General features: G+C 41.3%; 1 protein-coding gene across 1 annotated transcript in view; it reads left to right on the top strand.

Annotated features, from left to right (window-relative positions):
• The window catches only part of NCKAP5 (NCK associated protein 5), a 953,343-nt gene that overhangs the window by 827,779 nt on the left and 106,335 nt on the right, over window positions 1–19,229 (top strand). Inside the window, exons 11-12 of the mRNA XM_036858046.1 lie at window positions 13,709–13,810; window positions 18,554–18,742. Of these exons, the coding sequence (XP_036713941.1) occupies window positions 13,709–13,810; window positions 18,554–18,742 (291 nt within the window). The remainder of the gene's footprint in view (window positions 1–13,708; window positions 13,811–18,553; window positions 18,743–19,229) is intronic.

Genomic DNA, 19,229 nt, shown 5'->3' with positions numbered 1-19,229 from the left:
TGCAGTCACATAGGGGCTTAGAAGGGCCCTGTGCTTGATTTAACGCTGTCCTGTCACCATCTTGAAATTCTTAATGTCTTTTTCACAAATGGGCCCCTGCCCTGGGCCCCACAAATTATGTCACTGGTCCTGAAAAAAACTAACATTTATTGAGCATTTAATATGTCCCAAGCATTTTAATGAATGGAGTCCCTATCACAGCCTTATAAATTTGGGAGTTTCTTCTCTTGAACATCCAGTCTTCAATAAACTCCTGTGAACCAATATTGTTATTATTATCTATAAAGGAAACTAAGACTTAAAAGATGAAGTAATTGCCCCAAGCCACACAAAGCCAGAATCTGAACCCAAGCAGTGTAACACCTGGGGCCATGTGCTGTCTGGGAGAGTAGCTAATTTGTGAACCTGAACCCAGGATTTATACTGAATGTTGAACAGCTGACTCTGCAGTTATTATTTTCTTTGTTTTAAATATGTCAACGAATCAACGGTTTGGGTCCATTGGATTCCAGTTAATTGAGGTGTTTCAGTAATACAATGAACGTGGCTCATGGATCTGAACTTCACACTTGATGACACACTGGACGAGATATCTTCTGGGACTCAACCACCAGCTTTCTGAATAAGTGATTCACATCTTACACAATGATGATACTTTTATGCACTCAAGTTAGAGGGTGTCTTATTTCATTAGTTTTCGATCAATAGAAAAGTATTTATGAAAAGAACTACAGCATCCCACATAAAACAGCTGAGCAAGGAAACAGAGATTTATATGGAATAAATGATTTGAAGCCCCTGGAATTATTAACATGGGGCATTTGAGGAGAAATATTTGTGGTTTCCAACTTACAGTCTGAGAAGAAAATTATTATCTTTAAAACTAGCTGATTAGTAACAAGTGTTCAAAATGGATCCTGAATTCTAAATAATAATTACTTCTTGGCAATTTGGACTTTCCCGTAGTTTCACAAATGAGTCTAAGGGCAGTTTCTTGTCTCTATAATGCTTTGTAATATTTATAGATCTATAACCAATTTCTTTGTAATAGTTATTTATAGATCTCTAACCAATTCCTCTGAAAAATAAGAACTCACTTTTGGTATTCTCTGAGATTGAAAATGTTGCACATGTTATCAAATGAAAGGAAACTCAGAGCAAGATTAGTTTGCATCTTTTAAGAACGTTTCCATCAAAGCAATTTATGAAAATCAATAAATCTGTAGGGATTTGAGAACACAGAATAATTTTAGGATTATGGTAACTGGTGACTGTCTCAGAAGAAAATAGAGAGATTATGTTATTTGCATTTATGCATCAAATATCCATTTAATACTTCACAATTTCCACCCTAGGAGATTAGGAATTTCTCTTTCGACCTTCTTTCTGGGTGCCTGGTTCACAAATTCATAGTGTTTACTGAACATGCTTGATGAGAACAAAGTGTTCTGTGCCTGCTGAGTCTCAAGCAAAAATGGTAGAAGCATTGTTTTATGTCTTGTGGAGGATATGCCTTTTTACTGAATTTTCTGATGCAGTTGTAAACCCCCTAATCTGTCATACAGATGTTTGTAATATCATATCATGTACTTTTCTCTTGGGTGTTACAGCTGAATCTTTAGTCAACTTACTAGAGGATTTGCTGGGGAAATCGAGGAGCAGTTTTGACTTGAAATTCTGGTGTCATTTCTAGCTCAGAGTTTGTTTTCAACAGTTCCTCCTAATTTGCTTGAAACACACACACACACAATTGAAATTTAAATATAGAATATATTTAGCAAACTGATAGAAAAATAAAAATAAATCCACTCGACTTGATAAATCCTACGTTAATAGCTGGAAACTACCATTTGCCAAGAAATGACTTAGCTCAGTGAAATGTATTTTACAGCTAATCCTTTAATGTCTGTTTTACATATTACCCTTCCCACTGTTAATATTGAACAATATTGTAAGCTAGTAATTGTATGCCCTATATTTCAAATTGCTATTAGGAAGCCACATAAATAACAGTTTTCAACTGATTGTTTATAATACCCTGAGGCATTTCTTACCATGGGGTAAAGTAAGAGTGGATTTTAAAAAAACTGCTGTGGGGATGGAGCTACAGAGAAACTGTGACTCAGATCTGTAGCAACAAAGCCTATAAAGCCAACTGAAGTCATGAGTCTGAAACCCTGATAACACACAACTTAATATTAACTATCAAAGGAGCTGAGACTACAGGCCTTCGCCGAACATTCAGCCAGAAACCGCCTTTACTTGATATGTCTTCACAAATGTTGTGAAATGAATTGGACTCTCCAGCAACTTGTCCCACTAGAACCAGGACTTCGGGCTGTAAAATACAGATGAGGGCTCATCACCGACGTCATCTTCATCAACGCTCTGATCTATGTCTTACCCCAAACTCCCTGCAGGGAAAGACTGTGAGAGTGACTCTTATAGCCTGTGAAGGTCCCAGTGGTTATGTAATCTCCCAAACTCTGCATTTCATTTGTTCTCATCTTTCCTTTAATCATGGCAAGTGGCACCCATCTTATAAATAATTCTGCATGATTTTTTTTTTTTTTTTTGGGTTCTCCAAAACACTGACAGGGCACTTTCTCTTCCTAGGAGTTTCTCTTCTAGTGTCAAACAATAGTCATTTGATGTTTATGTCTCCTCATCGAAGTTGCAAGGACAGAGCGGGACCCAGGTCTGGCTGCCTGCTGGCAGCCTGGATAATCATAGAGCACTCTGGCATCACAGAAGGAGCCACTCTAGTTCTTCAGGATTACTGACTAGAGATCTCTGGAATGCAGGCAGCTCTTTGCACAGCCCTAGCATGCGGCGTGAGTGAGGATCCTGGTTGGAAACCCCTGGCACCCCTTTCGGGAAGAAGCGTGACGAGAAGGCTAGAAGCTGTGGGTGTGGCCTCTGTGTCCACATTGGCTTAGGGACCCTCCCTGTCTCTTCTTCCAGTGCTTGTTTACGTACCTAAGGGCCATGGAGGCCCACAGCCAAGTTCAGCATTAGGAAAAAATGTGTGGTGGGCAGAGGAAGAGGGGAGGAAACTTGAATTTTGGAGACAGTGATGGGTTCAAATCCCAGCCCCTCTACTTGCTCACCCACCGTGTGACTGGCCGCAGGTCCCTTGTTGCTGAGACATCCCTCTCCCCGCTCTCCTTTTGAACTCGCCTCTGTCGTCCTGCTGAGCCATATGCAGAAAAATGTCACTCTCTCTCATCTCTGGACCTTTGTACAGGTTCTGCCCAGAAAGCCCTGTTTTCCTTTCTTGGTTTCTTCCCCTGAATCATCAGTTCTTGTTCATAAAATCTCAACTTAGCTATCGCTTCCCGGGAAAAGCCTTCCCAGAGCCCCCTGCTGAGTTTTCCATGGCACATGACATTGAGGGTGCCCGGTGGCTTGTCTCACAAGCACCTTAGCGGCAGGGACTGTGTTTGTCCATCGTTGTACCCTGGATTAGAGGACATAGTGGCAGAGGACGTCATGAGAGGCCCTGAAGTCTGTTCCCAGGTTCAGATCCCTGACCTGAACAATTCCTTAACTTCCCTTGTTCCTCAGTTTATTCATCTGAAAAGTGGAGCTCATAATAGATTCTACCTTGTTAGGTGATCCTAAGGATTAAATAAGAAAAAAATCATGTCTTTTTTTTTTTTTTTTTTTGTGCCTTAGCAAGGCATGTAGCGAGCACTCTATAAATGCTTGCTATTTTTTTCAGTTTTATTTTTCAGTTAGATCCAAATATTTATATACAGAACTGCATTTCCCTGAAAAGAATGTAGAGACCTAAGAAGGAAACATCACCAATACCAAAAATATTATCAATAATAATCATCCTCATAAGGAAAGTATATTTTTGAATAAATTAATGATTTATGTTTAAGCATAGTAAGTGAAGATATCACATTGTACTTAGAGTTATTTCTATTTTTAATTCTATGTAGTTTATCTTGTTGTCTAATTAATTTATATTGTTATTTTAGTAAGTTGTTTCTACCAAGCTATCATTAACCAGATTTAATTGTAGAATTAATGGTATAATCTCTGCCGTCAGACTGCCTGGGATTTAAATATGATTTATATGACCTTAGACAATATTTTTAGCTCTGTGCCTCAGTTTCCTCACCTGTAAATGGGGATAATAACAGCCCTTACTGTGAATTGTGATAAGGATTTACAAGGATAATATGCATGAAATAGATACTTAGTGCTAAAAAGAGCTCAGTGATCTCAGCTATTGTTGTTACTGTTGTTGTTATGATTATTTCTTTTTCGGTTATCGATTATCTGCCTCTGAGAAAGGCTCTGGGCAGGAAAGTTCCCAAGGCAACATAGTTCACTTAATGGGAGTGACCCAAATTATGGGCTTAGCACTCAGGCAGAAATAAGCAACTCATCTTGCAAAAGAGACCAATGAGGATATCAGTTTCCTTCCTTCAGGGGAAAAGTGAACAGAATGTGGTAGAGTTTGGACTTAGCAGTAGGCAGATCTGGGAGAGAATCCTGGTTCTGCCACTTACTGGAATATAACCTTGTGACACTGGATACCATCCTTAGTATTGGTTGAGTTCTTCATCCCTAAAAATTAAGATCTTAGCTTCTTCCACACAGTAGCATGAGGATTCATGAGATAAGATCAGGGAAGGGACTTCACTCTGTGCCCTTCTTCCCCCATAGGGCAGGAAGTAAATCATTTCTTCCTAATAAACAGTGCACTGGACTTCAGTGACCATCAATGCTATTTCCAATAGGTCTGGTAAAAATAGAAGGTCAAGTTGTTTTTCTCCCTAATTCGTTTAGTTCCGTGAAATCAGAGGAAAAATTTGTTCACCCACATGTAAAAGTCAAAAAGCTTCAGAAATCCAGGAGAGTTTTCAAAAATCAAGCTTGATTAAAAATATAAAATGCAGTGTAGATAATTTTACAAAACAGCAGGGGCAATTGGAAAGCACTTATTAAAGTACCTGTTAAAGTAATTAGTGATAAAAATGGAAATTTCAAGGCACTTCTGTATCTCTTAGATCCCAGAATAGGCTCAGACTGTGCTGAATCACTTCCTCTCTCAGATCAGAGTCACAGAAAAAGACAAAAGAGAAGCTTCAAAGAGTTTTAGGATTGGGAGGCAGGTGTGAACCACTCTTCGGAACTGGCTCTTCCCAGGTCTGAGTGAGCTGAAGCCCTTACCGTACATCCTGTTTCCCAACACCTGTCACTTTGCTGTTACATATTAAATACTTCTGATTCCTTTTTGTTTGTTTTATGTAAAGAGACCAAGGGATTTGGGAGCTTGACAGGGAGACCTAAGCCCCTATGGCCTGAATCTTTATTGCACAGAATATTATCTTATTTATATTTAACTGTGTTGCCACACTGACCCCTACCCTCACCACCCCCGCCTCCGTATCACTCTTCCTGTACCATGACCTCTTTTGCATATCCTGCCTTAAAATTCTTCTGTTTTTTTCTCATCTGTGTGTCCGGGCTCCTCATTCATATCATAGCCTCCACTAACGGGCTTCTTTGAGTCTGTTCATAGTCAGGACTCTTACATAGTAGATGCTTCATGAATGCTTCTTGTTGGACTAATTAGAGTGGAGACTTCCGAGGGCAAGGTCTGCTGTTTATATCCTCATCCATCATCCTGCTGGTCCTCTCCCAGCAGGACCTCAGGGCACTGTTAATGGAATTTCAGAAGATAGGACAGATTTGAGACACTCCAGTCATCAGTCTAAGCTGCAGAAGCCCCAAATAAACTTCCTAGTAACCAAACCAAATGCTCCCTTAGGCAGCTACTGGGTAATCAGGTTGCCATGGCAGCAGGGACCCTTGAAGAAGGTTTTGAATATAGCTGTGGAATAATTGTTTCAAAAGCGTGTATAACCTTGGATCCGGGAGAAGTAGAAAAGAGGATGCAGAGCCATGTCATGTGCAGAGGCTCCATCCAGAGCGAAACGGAATGCACTCAAAACGGGTCACAGAAAGACGGATATGCAGGGCAAGTCTGAAAGTTGTCAGGGAAAATAATAATTGCATCAAGGACTGGTGTAGATGGCTAAAAAAAAATTAGCTATAAAAATTTCAGACTCTGAAGTGAGATCAAATCTTGATGGACGTATTTTTTAAAGGACCTCTAAGAGAATATTCAAAAGACACGCTCTGTGTCGCATCAGCAAGATGACCGAATGCAGATATTATGTTTTATCTTTGTATCCCCAAACGGAAATTGTGGCATAATTAATTAAACATCAGCTTTTATCCAAAAATATTTTGTCCTAGGCTCAAATTTTTGTGAATCTAAGGAAGGACTATATAATACTCAGTTACATAATACGCAGTTATGTAATGTTCAGTTTTATAATAAATTCTTAATGGAACAGAATGAAACCTCTGAAATGTGAACTAGGGGTCTGCCACAATATCTCTTGATGGGGTTTGGAAGGGCTAATGAAAAATCACATTTCGGAGTGTGGCAAAATGTAAATAAAAATGTAAGTCTAGTGTGTGAGAAAGATAAAACTTGGGGGGTTTTTGGATGATCATCTGGGGAGTAAAGCTTCCAAAGAAAAATTATCTTAATCAGGCTTCGAGTCATTTTAGGAGATTTCCTCGAACTTCCTTTCAGAGCCTTGTGCATACCTGTGAAAACTGCCTTATTACCCAACAGAAGGAACAAGGCTTATTCACTTGGAGATGTCTAATTCAAGCCATATTTAGAACAAGTCTCTTAAATATATACCAAATCCACCACATGTTTTCTACCCCTGTAACAGAGGATATCCAGAAAGGTGAACTCATAGGAAAAGCTATGAAATTGGCAAAATCCAAAGATGCTCATAGGATTTCATAATTACGTACTCCAGACTTGCTTCCCTTGTGCTGGGATAAAAGGAGATGAAACACACTGCCTGGGGACCAGCATGGGCTGAATTGAGGGAGCAGGAGTGGGGCTCTAGGAAGCTCTCTGGAAGCTGTGAGTTGAGATCAGATCTCCAAGGTGGAGGCAGGACAGTGTGAAAACAAAGCCACAGCTGACGAAGCAGTAAATTCTTCATCCAAGAAATCAGCCTAGGATCCAGGCCACAATGAGACAGGAAGGAAGGGGGCAGGGTACAACTATTAAAAGAATGACACAACATTAAGAAGAACAGGATACGACAAAAACCGGTTAGAACCTACGATGCCCAAGATGGCAGAAGATTTGACTTCCAGTGGACCTTGAGCCTCATCGTAAGCTCATTGTAATGCATTAGCTAAATGACACACCCACAGGCGCCATGACAGTTCTGAGGCCAACCATAAAAGGCCAAAAATTCTTGGAAAGGCCACAATTCTTGGAAATCCCTGCTCCTTCCCCAAAATAGTTGGAATAATCCCTCCCACTCTTTAGCCTGTGAAATTACCCAGCCCATAAAAATTAACCACCCATATTTCAGTGCTGCCTCTCACCTTCTGAGACGGCCCACACTCTGTCTATGGAGTGTGTACCTCTCTAAATAAACCTGCTTTCACTTTACCACGGCTCGCTTTTGATTTCTTTCCTGCACGAAGCCAAGGACCCTAACTTGGTGGCCCACCCCAGGGACTCACCCGAGACCTGGGACATGACCATCCTCTCACGCCCCATTTTTCCGACAACTAGATCTGTGAGGGAGGGTGATTCCTAAACAAGGTCAAGTACAAATGAGCAACCAGCCAGGTTAGGGCAGTGGGAGCAGCGGCGCTCAGCACGGGGGTGGGCAAGAGCGGGTGAGCGTAGGCTCCGAGGCAAGGAGTGACCAGGGGCAGCTGCTGCTATTGTGTCTCTTGGGGAGAGTGCTGAATGGCTAAAGATACCAATGGTGCGTGGGCAAATCCCAAGAAATTCTTCCACTCCTAAATACCCTACCATGAACTTTTTTGAGAGTAGAAAAATACCTTCTGATGGATGGTAGAGTGCATTAGGAATAGAATTCAGGGAAATGTGGTCGGTAAAGAAGGTTGAGCCCTAGATCATTCGGCAATAGCAGAACTCATCACTTCATAAATAAAGTAGGAATTCAAGAATTGTGGGCAGAGAAGCCATCCCGTTTGACTGGGAGACCTTTTCCACAAGGGGGAGAAAGAACTCTAGAGAATATAAAACAGGACAGGGTAGAATTCAGGATCTTAGTACTGTAGCATCTACCAAGCTTGAGTAAATCAAGGGGATTGAAGCAGATCAGGTTAAAAACACTAATTCACATTCACCTTTTGTGGCTGAACCTAAATTACCCGTGTTGGTAGTGTCCATTAATCAGATATACGCCATAGTCACTCTCATAATTTCTTTTTTACAGGTATTTGGTTTTCTTAGTTAGAGAGGAGAATAATTGTATGCGTGATTATGGTATTAGATTAATTCTGTCACCAAATCTGAACGAAGATAAGAGAGCGATGGTTAAACAATCCTTTTTGTATGTTCCTCTTTACGTCTGAAATCCTGAAATGAAAAACTTCACACAATCCTTTTCAAACTTTAGGGAGTACATCAATAAATACAAAAGCTGCTCATTACCCTGTTTCACTTGGTTTTTCCAGTATGGTTTCCCGTGTTACCCACATTTCTCAGATAATCTGCTTTTTAACCCCACCTTGTGTCACTAAGTAAGGACTCAGTGTCGCCCTGGCCTCAGCAATCACTGCCTTCCAGTTGTGACATCGTCTCGGTACTGAGCAAAACTCCAAAGGCAGAATTCTATTAAATGCAACAAGCCTTCACTAAGCATCTGAAGAAGTGCAGCTCCGTGAGTGAGGAGAGAAACAAAAAATGGCAAAGCAGCCCTCCAGCCTCACTCTGAAAGGCCAGGCACACCTTGGTCTCAGCCTCGGCTGCCATCATTAGCTGGAGAGCTGCAAAGCCATCTGGGCTACTGTGAAAGGGGCCACTCCACCTCCATCCCGCCAGATAATGCATAGCTGGTCTCAGGTGCAGTCCTTCTCGGCCTTGAATTACAGGTTCAAAACTGTAAAATAGAAAATAGAGCTGGCTGACTGAAGGCAGAGTAATCCACCCAAAATTATTAGCCCAGCTTGTATTTCTGGCCCTGGCTGCTCTGGCACTGCCAGGTCCCCAAAGCTGACCATGGTATCTTACTCTGGTGTGAGGCATGTGCCCTGACTGTGGATTGAGCTACACCAGGGCTTGTCACACAACTCCTCACCCCTGCCCCTGCATAGTGACACGAAGTAGGCCTCTTCTCCATGAAGCTGAAAATGCATATGTGAATATGTGTTTCTGAATGTGTATATAATGTGTGTATATACATGATGTGTGCATATGAATTTGTGTATGTGTGTCTTTATTTAGTGACTGCTCTGTTTGCTATAGAGTGCTTATCTCAGAAAAGGGTGACATCAGCCAGTTAATATTAACAAACAAACAAACCCCCAAATGATTAATGGCTCAAACCCAGTGTAAGTTTCTTTCTCATGGAAAGTCCAAAAGAGGTACTTCTGGTCCCAGGGCAGCTCTTTTCCATTGACTATTCAGAAATCCAAACTCCTCCTACCTGCTGCCTCCATCTTCAACACGTGACTTCTGTGATTGCTGTGCTGAGTCGGCTGCATCAAACTGGTGGAAGGGGAAAGAGGGTGGAGCACCGCATGTGGGAGATATTCCCGGGCCAGGACAGATATCACTTTTGCTCATACCCCATTGGCTGGAACTAACCCTGTCACATGGCCACACCTACTGCAAAGGATGCTGGGAAATGTAGTCTAGCTGTGTGGCTAGAGGGAAGAGGGAATGGGTTCCATGACACCTAGCCAGCCCGTGCCACAGGGACAAAGCAGAAATCGAGGGCTTGGCCTGCATTCTCATGGAGCTGGTCACCCCATTAGGGAAATAGACCCTGCAATACAGGAGCAATTCAGCAATTACGCACTTCAGATAAAGGGCCAAAATGATGGAGGACGTAATCCATCTGGGTGAGGAATCCACTGGGGGCTACAGATGACAGACAACCTTACAGGCAGGTTTCAGTGCAGTCCTGAATAGTGAGCAGTTTTCAGGCAGGTGGGCAGGAACTTGGAGAGTGTGCTATAGGCAGACGGACAAAAGCACCAGCCCAGAAGTGAGAGGGGCCCATTCTAGAGACAATGAAACCAGTCTGGCAGGAAGGGAGGGGTGAACAGTTACCATTAAAGGAAGCATTTGAGTGAAAAGATCTCACTGGCCTCTAGTTTGAGAATGTGTGAGGCTGGGAGTCTCTATTTCTAAGACCAAGTGAAATCTCAGTTACTGAGATAGTATAAGAAGTGATGTGAGGTCAATTTCAAATCTATAGTGAGTAATATTGTTATCTCTCATGTCTAAACACACACACAAAGACACACACACACACACACACACATATGCACACACACACACACACAAAATCATGTCCGAGTCAAATCCAGGATTCATCCAGATTCGTAGGCTAAAGATTTCAAGTTTGAAAATTTTCAGGTGGGAGATTTTTATCTGACTGGACACTTATTCAGTAAACATGAACTGTAGGTAGGTAGTCATGTGATAGTGAATTTGCCCTCAGACTAAGCAGGTGGACTTCCTTGAAGAGGCAGGGGTACTCTCCTGTTAGTTATACTCTGTCAATGATTTTAATTGATTTCCTCATGTATACATTCTACCTACTTTTCACTGAGACCTGAATTAAGGCCAGATAACATCACAACACCAGTTTGAAAAGTGATATTCTCTATCCCTCTCTCTATGAGAATTTACTTATTATATATGTATATGTAGAAAATATAAACCTTTCATAAAAATACTTATTATAAAAGTATAACACCTAATGGGATTGTGAGCTTTTGTGGTTATTTAACCATGAAGGATATTTATGTGAAAGGATGATATTTACCTTTTATTTTCTTACCTACAGCCTTAACACAGAAGTAGATTCTATTTTCCTCTAAGTCAGTTTTTATTCTCCTTACATACATGTAAACCATAACAACAAAAGATTCATTTGTACCTTAGCATTTAAGAAATTACCAACTCTCTTATTTATAGTGAGGTAGATGGACCTAGGGTCTGTCATACAGAGTGAAGTAAGTCAGAAAGAGAAAAACAAATACCGTATGCTAACACATATGTCTGGAATCTAAAGAAAAAAAAAAGGTTCTGAAGAACCTAGGGGCAGGACAGCAATAAAGACGCAGATATAGAGAATGGACTTGAGGACACGGGGAGGGGGAAGGGTAAGCTGGGACAAAGTGAGAGAGTGGCATGGACATATACACACTACCAAATGTAAAATAGATAGCTAGTGGGAAGCAGCCGCATAGCACAGGGAGATCAGCTTGGTGCTTTGTGACCACCTAGAGGGGTGAGATAGGGAGGGGTGGGAGGGAGACGCAAGAGGGAGGCGATACGGGGATGTATGTATATGTATAGCTGATTCATTTTGTTATAAAGCAGAACTAACACGCCATTGTAAAGCAATTATACTCCAATAAAGATATTAAAAAAAAAGAAATTACCAACTCTCAGTTATGACAGTTAATTGGTATAAGACTGTGTAAATTTCACAGTGCTATCTTATTTATTATCCTTTCTGACTGTGGCAATACCTCTCCCTACCTGAGAGGTAGGTTAACTAGCCTCTTCCATCCCTTTGTAACAGGCAAGGAATCTGAGACAAAGAGGTTCAATTACATCCTGAGATCTGGTAAAATCTGTGCCTTCGGGCTGAAACTCAGGTCCCCTTGCCCTAGGATCTGTCCCCTCTCCTTCATGATTTTACCTATTTCCATGGAGAGAACTGACCACTTGCATAAAAATAACTAAAATATAACATCATTTAGGAGGATGGGTTTATATATACACATATTCATGCAGAAAGCAAAGCGATGACATCATATATCTGGTAAGAAGTGTAACCATGAACTGAATAAGAAGTCAGATATCTAATCTATAAGGACTCTTTCCCCCAAATCACATGATATACCACTCAAAATCATCATTTCTTTTGTTGAATGTCATTTCCCATAAATTCTTTGACTCTTTGCATATTGATAAATGTGTTCGTAAGTCTTAGAATGTTATCATTCTTTTGGCACTCTCTCAGTCCTTAAAACCTATATGTGGGTGGAGAAAATACGGACAGCTTTTTCTTTACGGACTACAGCAAGCATCGGTTGGGTACTTACTGAGTATGACACGTTGTGCGACAGATCCCGGGGCTTAAAAGATCTTTGATTCTAGAGGGAGCTCGAGATACGGATTATAAATATTGTGCGGAAACAACACCCTGGCTCTAGTTACCTACTGATGTCTTAGCATTGTTGGAGAAATTAGAATCTTCAAAATAATGGAAAACCAGATATCTAGGATTTATGTTCTTTTTGGTGAAAGTAACTCCACAAACACAAATTGAGAGAAGCAAGAGTATAAGTCTGAAGCAAATGATTCTAAGCTCTACTGATAAGAAGGAGAACTGATCCATAGCAGAAAAAAAAAAAAAAATGCCTTTATTCCTTCAGATGGATGCAGCGCAATGCTACCAGAGTGCTTATCCTTCAGTGGGTGCTGAATAGATGTTTGTTGAGTGACTAACTAACCAGGTACACAGGGCTTTCACACAAGTTCAACCTGAAGGAAGTCAAATGGGGAACAGTAAATATGGCTCATTTTAGTGGAGTTTACAGCCCTGCTGACAACATGGTGGATCTGCTGGGACAAAGTGACCCTGGGGCAACCCCTGCACGCTAAGATGATCCTAGCATTAATTATTGGCAGAGAACTAGACATTTCCCAGATCAACACCAGTATGCAGCAAGGCCTTTCCTGGGAGGAAAAGGAATAGAAAAACTTTTCAGAGGTGAGGGAGGCATCTCAGCCACATTATTTACTTATTCGATTCGATTTTTTAGTGTCTGAAGTCACAAAAGTTGTAACCAAGACAAACCAGGCTGTAAGTACCATTTTTAAAATGTCATCAGCCTAGCAGAAACATTAGACATAAATCACAAGTTTTATTGTATTTGCAATTAAAAAGATCAAATTTAATATCTACAGAAAAGCCTTAGTAATTAGGATAAAGATTAATATAGTGAAATGTCCCTGGTTTAGCAGGCCACCCAAGCAAAGCTGAAATAAAGAATTGAGTATATAATCGAATAGCATGTGAATATTAATGCACAAAGCCCTCCAAGTCCCCAGATCCCTGATGCAATTATTTTCTATTCACATTAATTGTTCCTAACAGATGACATTAATGACTTTGAGTTAAAATGTGTGCAAGGGAAGATTTCACAAGATCAGTGCTGTTTAGAAATAAGGTCACTTTTATAATTATTTGCTCAGATTTTAACCACTACTCAACATAATAAGGTTAACATGGTGAGTGCTTTTTAATGTGAATATCAAAAGTTAATTTAATGTTAATATCAAAAGCCAATAAGTGTATTGGGGTAGTCACATTTTACTTGCTATTTCTTTTTCCTTACTACTTATTTTCCAACACATACTGACAGACTGTGAAAGTGTGATTATTGTTTATAATCTGTAATTGCACATGTGTATGTATAGAACACTGATAAAGTCAGATAAACTTTTTTGAGTTAGGATACGTGTTATCTAATCTAGAAATGTCAACTCTTTTGAGATTTACCTGTCCAAGGCAAGATTTGAAACAAACAATTAAATCAACACTATTCAAAATTTCTGCCTGTTTTTACCCAGAAACTTCACTCACGCATCTTAGATCTTTCAACCGGGGATTTGCTCTCAGATGTGGAAAGAAGCCGGAGTCTGACGCACTCACGAACTGATGTTGAAATGCACGTGAGTTTCCCTGTCGCCTTCAGAACACTTGTTCAGGTTGTTATTTTTCTTCCTGCATCAGAAATGATGTCATAAGTGAACCATAAAGCGCATCCTTGAAGCATTGTCAGGCAGATTAAAAATACTTTCCTTTCTTGTGTTCTCTGCAATTCAATATCATGTCCCCCAGCTGATGAAGTAAGCAGAAAGTGTCACTCTCGGCAAAAATATCATAAATCTTGCCTCGTCCCCAAGATACCTCTTTGGGTATTGATTACATCTCAAAGTCTCTGAGAAATGGCCAAGGAGCTTTTTATTAAAGCCCATGTCCCATATTACTCATCCTACTTTTATGATATATTATGTATGAACTTTTAAAAATTCATGGTCTGTACTTTTTTTTTCTTTAGCTAGGGTTATCTTTGTGCTTATTTGGCAAAACTTTAACCAGCGTGGTTTTTAACTCTCATTGACATAAAAAAAGTATCTTGAAAAACACAAGAGCCAAATAAATATATACTGAAAAATGTTAGGCTTAAAACAATGACAGATGGACATGTGTGGATAACTGGCCGTTTATTTTACTGTATAATTTTATAAGTGTAGCTAGGAGAGTCTATATCGAAGGTAAATATTCTCTAGTTAGATTGGAATTAAATGTCAGTGGAATGCTGTCACTTTAAACATTCATGAAGACCTTAATGGCATCCAATCTATAATATGGCCTTAAGATCAGGAATTTTTAAGTTGCAGTTTTTATCCAAGAAATCCTTGCCTTCATTCTCTCTGTCTCTCTCCTTTTTGTTAACTAAAATTATGGATTTTGTATTGCATTTCTCATAGTAAGGATGTTAAAGCATATGAGTGCTTCAAGGTGGTAATCTAAAATACACTACGGGAAAAAGACACTTTGAATAGTGTAAACGGTATACTTTGCCAATTAAATCAACACAATTAAGATAACGTTGCAACGGAAACCAACATACATCTTGTGGCAAAGAAGAATTTTAATAATAATCATTATCTATTACTAATTACGACTCTTCTCAGGAGGATGTTTGGAAGGAAGTCTGTATACATGCAGGGGTCCTGCTTATTGGCAGGGGCCTTACTTGGAGCTGTATCATAGCGGCTGGGACCTGGGCCTCACATCACAATGTTGTATTGACTGGGTGACCTTGGACAAGATTGTAACACCTCAGTGCCTCAGCTTCCCCATCTGGAAAATGAGAAAAAATGATATTTCTTTTCTCTTTCTGAGAGTTGTAGTGAGGATTGAATAAGATAATATATAAAACGTACATAACACAGTACCTGCTAACAGCCTGGAGCCATAACGAGATCTCCGCTGCTTTAGCCCTCTCGCGTTCTTAAGTATTTGGCCGCATGCCACGGCCACAGAAGAACATGGCGAAGATGGAGAATGAGAATAGAGAAAAGTGTCTACTGGTGTGTCTCTACAGAAGGTCACATCAGTGACCCGTGGAAATAAAGTACACCCACTTCTGGCTGTTTCTCAGCACAGCGCCCACGTGTAAGACCATGATGACATATTAGGAAGTGTAATGCATGGTCCCTTAGGGAGGCTATAAAGTATAATTTTGTTGAAAAGCCAAGACACACACATATTAAAAAAAGAAACATTTTTAGTAATAGTAATAAAACCTGACAGTTACTAAGTTTTACTATTACTAATAATTACTGAGTATCATTAAGTTTACTACTCCTAATTGGCAGGGGCTGTTCACTCTTCACATTGATCTTATGTGGTAGGTGCTTTCATTATCTCCAGTTAGAAAGAAGGAAACTGAGGCATGGAGGACTTAAATAATTTTCCCAAGGTCAAAGAGTTAGCCAGTGAGAGAGCCAGGATTTAAACCTTATAAGTGGCCTTGGGGTTCAACTGCTCAATCACAGAACAGTTATTCACTGGAGCAGATAATCCTACATGATAATCATGTGCTGATGAGGGAAGAAACTTCAGGGCAGAGGAGCTCACTTTTCAGCCATGATGTCAGAGATTCTGGGTCCCTTATTAAATTCCAACATTGATTGCCCAAGGTCAGGGAAAGGTGGGAGAATTTCCCAGTAGAGAGGACTCGCCCCTTCCTCTTCTTGGCAAAGAATTACTCTGTAATCACCCCACCACACGCATACACACACACACACACACACACCGTCCCCAGTACACTGCTCCAAGGGAGAGCTCACACCATTCCTTTCATCCTACTCAGCACAGCCCACGTCACACTGTGAGATACACAACTTGCTACCAAGTAATCCACACGAGAGGTAATCGTCCCTCATCGCTCCTCCTAGGCTAGGGGCTTTCTACTCAAAGCACAGGCCCTGGGCCAGCAGCATCAAAGCACCTGGGAATTTCTTAAAATACTACATCTTAGACCCCACCTCAGAATTACTGAATCAAAATCTGTATTTAACAAGATCTGGGATGACTTATGTGCCCTTGAAAGGATGAAAAGCCCGGCTTAGAGGACACTTCTGTGCATAACTACCCCAGCCCTGCCTGCCCCACATGGCATTGATGGGCCTTCCCCACCTCCCCACAGTGTCCTCCATCACGTCTGGGCATCTCAAGTTCAAGGTCAAGGGAGAGGCAGCAATGCCTTCCTTCTCCAGCTCATCTTCTGAGTTCTAGTGTCCTGTCATCTTAATCCGACATCTGTATGGAGGTGCACACATGTGTGACAACTGGGCAAGGAAGCTTATTTGTTAAAAAGAGGCCTGGGAATTGAGTTGAGTTGTAAAAATAGACAGTATTTTGATAGGTGAGGTGGGAAGGTATAGATGGGAAAGAGAGAGAGAAATCACGTATAAGCTTCAGTACTTTGGGAAAAGGTAGAATATAAACGGTGACTGACACCTGTGCAGGGTGCGAAAAAAGCCATGGGAGGAGTTTAGATCGGATGGCCTCAAAGGACGTGGATACAATCTCTCTCTGGGTAGTAGACACAAGTTCCAGAGCAGAGGTAGTCCTAAATAAAAACCACCACCCTGCTGAGCCAAACAGCAAAATATCAGAGGATGGGATGGAGAAAATAGAGGACACAGAAGTAGAAGTGGCTCATGATGTGATATTTCTGAAAGTCTGTTCAGGGCATGTTCCAGATGTGTGTGCCGTGGCTGAGTCCTAACTGCCTTGTGCGCCTGTGCGCTGGGACCACTGGCAGAGGGTAGTTGTTGAGATACAAACGTGAACTCCCTTTAACTAAGTTACATCTGACAGTAAATAAGGTCATAAATCAATAAATATTGCTGAAAGCTGGATTTTAAGACAACTTTCTCCCTTCAGTGATATTTAGAGCCAAATTTCAGAGGGAAAAATAGAGTAGTAAAATTCCTTGGCATTTTCAGATCACTTAAAGAGATTATTGTGCAGCCAAAATGAAGTATCGACAGCAAGGCAGATGCCTGATATTGAAAATCTAACATTGTTAAGCATTATGGATATTGATTAGACAGCAGATTAAACATGCCCTCTGTACCGATGCAGGGGTTTCCTATTGACCACGAGTGCTCCCAGAACAACATTACCTTCCTTCCCCAAGCTGGTGTTTAGTCATCGTCAGTTGGAATTGCATTTGGAGAACAGTGATATGTACTCAGGTACTAAAGGCACCCATAAAGTGTCAATAAATTGCACAAGTAAGAGACTTTGCCATTCTGCCAGTGACACAGCGACAGATGGTTTCCCATCGATGAGTTTGTGAGACAAAGCTTTTCTAGATAGGGGACAGGAATGAGACTGTAATGGAGAGATTCCATTCTTGTGATCGGGATGCTGAATTAGTTTAGCCTGTCCAGTTAGTGGAGCTTCATCTGTTACATGAAGGGCCTGTAATGTGGCTGTCAAGATGTTCTGGGGTGTCTACAGCTTTGTCACCTGTGCCTTATGCAGACCCACTAGAATTCTAACTGCTTGGATCCTTCTGTGCGGGACCCAGATCTGTTTGATGTGAGAATCTTTACCATTTGGGTAGCCGACTGATATGAAAAGTCCTAGGATCTTTACAACAGAGCCTCATGATTCCCGGGTTTGGTGTTCCTTTACAGTACATGACTTCCTGGGCATTTGATCCCTGACTTATAATGTTGTTATCAGAGCCATAGGGATCATAGGAGTAATCTGGTAGAACTGCCCCACCCTACACCGGAAGACAATAAGATCCATGGAAGTTAAATGCTTTCTTTCTCAATATCTCATATCTGGTGGCACTTGTAGCCTGAGAGCCAGGTCGCTAGACTCCAGTCCGGGGCCCGTGCCCTTGAACCCTTAAGCCAAAGATGCTGCTCTGTCTTCTTCCTTTTGTAGCGTTAAAGTCATGTCTTGATATTGATCTGATTCTTTAACCAGTATGACTGGATATAATGGGAAACTACCAGTGTCATATTTCTGCCTAACGATGATGGCAGCTCATAATAATTGAGCACCTGCTTAGGCCAGATCCTATGCTGTACGCTTCTCATCTAGAAACTCACTTGGTCCTTGCAGTGACCCTAAACGGTACGCGGTATTATTATTATTCACTTTTTAAAAAGAAAATGTAGCTCTAAAAGATTAAATAATTTCCCAGGCATGTTAGTCAGAGTCATAGCCAAGATTTGAACCCCTAGTCTGTCGACCCCAAAGTCTGTGTTTCTAACCACAGTGCTGTATTCGCTCCTACGGCATTATGACGTTGAGTTGGTATTTCCTCTCCCCCTAAGCAAAGTCCTAGGTCAGAGCTGTCCTGCTTTTTTTAGGAATGCCAGCTGAACACAAAATCAGGAACCCCTGCTTTGAAACGCCCTGGCATGGGGGTTGCCATCCGTGGTCATCTCTGTCCTCGAAGCAGCTGTAGCAGCAGCGAGCTGTCTCTCTCGAGCACCTGCAGCGAATACTCCAGCGGCTCCTCCTACACGTGGCATGATGGGAAGAACCTCAGGAAAAGGGTAAGGCTCCTTTCAGGCCACTGCAGCGTCAGAGAGAACCAGAAAAGAAACCTCTTCCGGTAGGAAGGCGGAAGGTGGGAGGGAGGCGAAGAAGGAAATGACCATTTGCTGAGTTCTTGTTCATTTACGCCTCACAAAACCAGAGAGGGAAATATGATTCTCCCCATTACATAGAAGAGGAAATTGGCTCCAGAAGGTTAAGTTCCTTGCTAGAAGTCACACAGCCAGTGAGAAGTGGAATGATGATTCAACCTGAGATGACAAGGCCATCATGGGAGGGAGTTTGGGAGAGAAAGACATTTCCCTTCTGTGCTTTGGTGGAGCCCACCGAGTTCCCAGATTTATATCGAGTTGGAACTGGAACCCTGGCCTAATGGAAGTGACCACGCTTCAGACCGACTAAGACATTTTCAATTAGTTTTATGGCCATCATGGCTGTGATGCTCAGAGAGACTTGTTAATGTCCTCCGCAAAGAGAGTGAACTTG

This window comes from Balaenoptera musculus, chromosome 7 (genome assembly GCF_009873245.2).
Source record: "Balaenoptera musculus isolate JJ_BM4_2016_0621 chromosome 7, mBalMus1.pri.v3, whole genome shotgun sequence".
Classification (NCBI taxonomy): domain Eukaryota; kingdom Metazoa; phylum Chordata; class Mammalia; order Artiodactyla; family Balaenopteridae; genus Balaenoptera; species Balaenoptera musculus.
The sequence above is the reverse complement of the archived record's forward strand: the minus strand, read 5'-3'. Positions and strand labels throughout refer to the sequence as shown.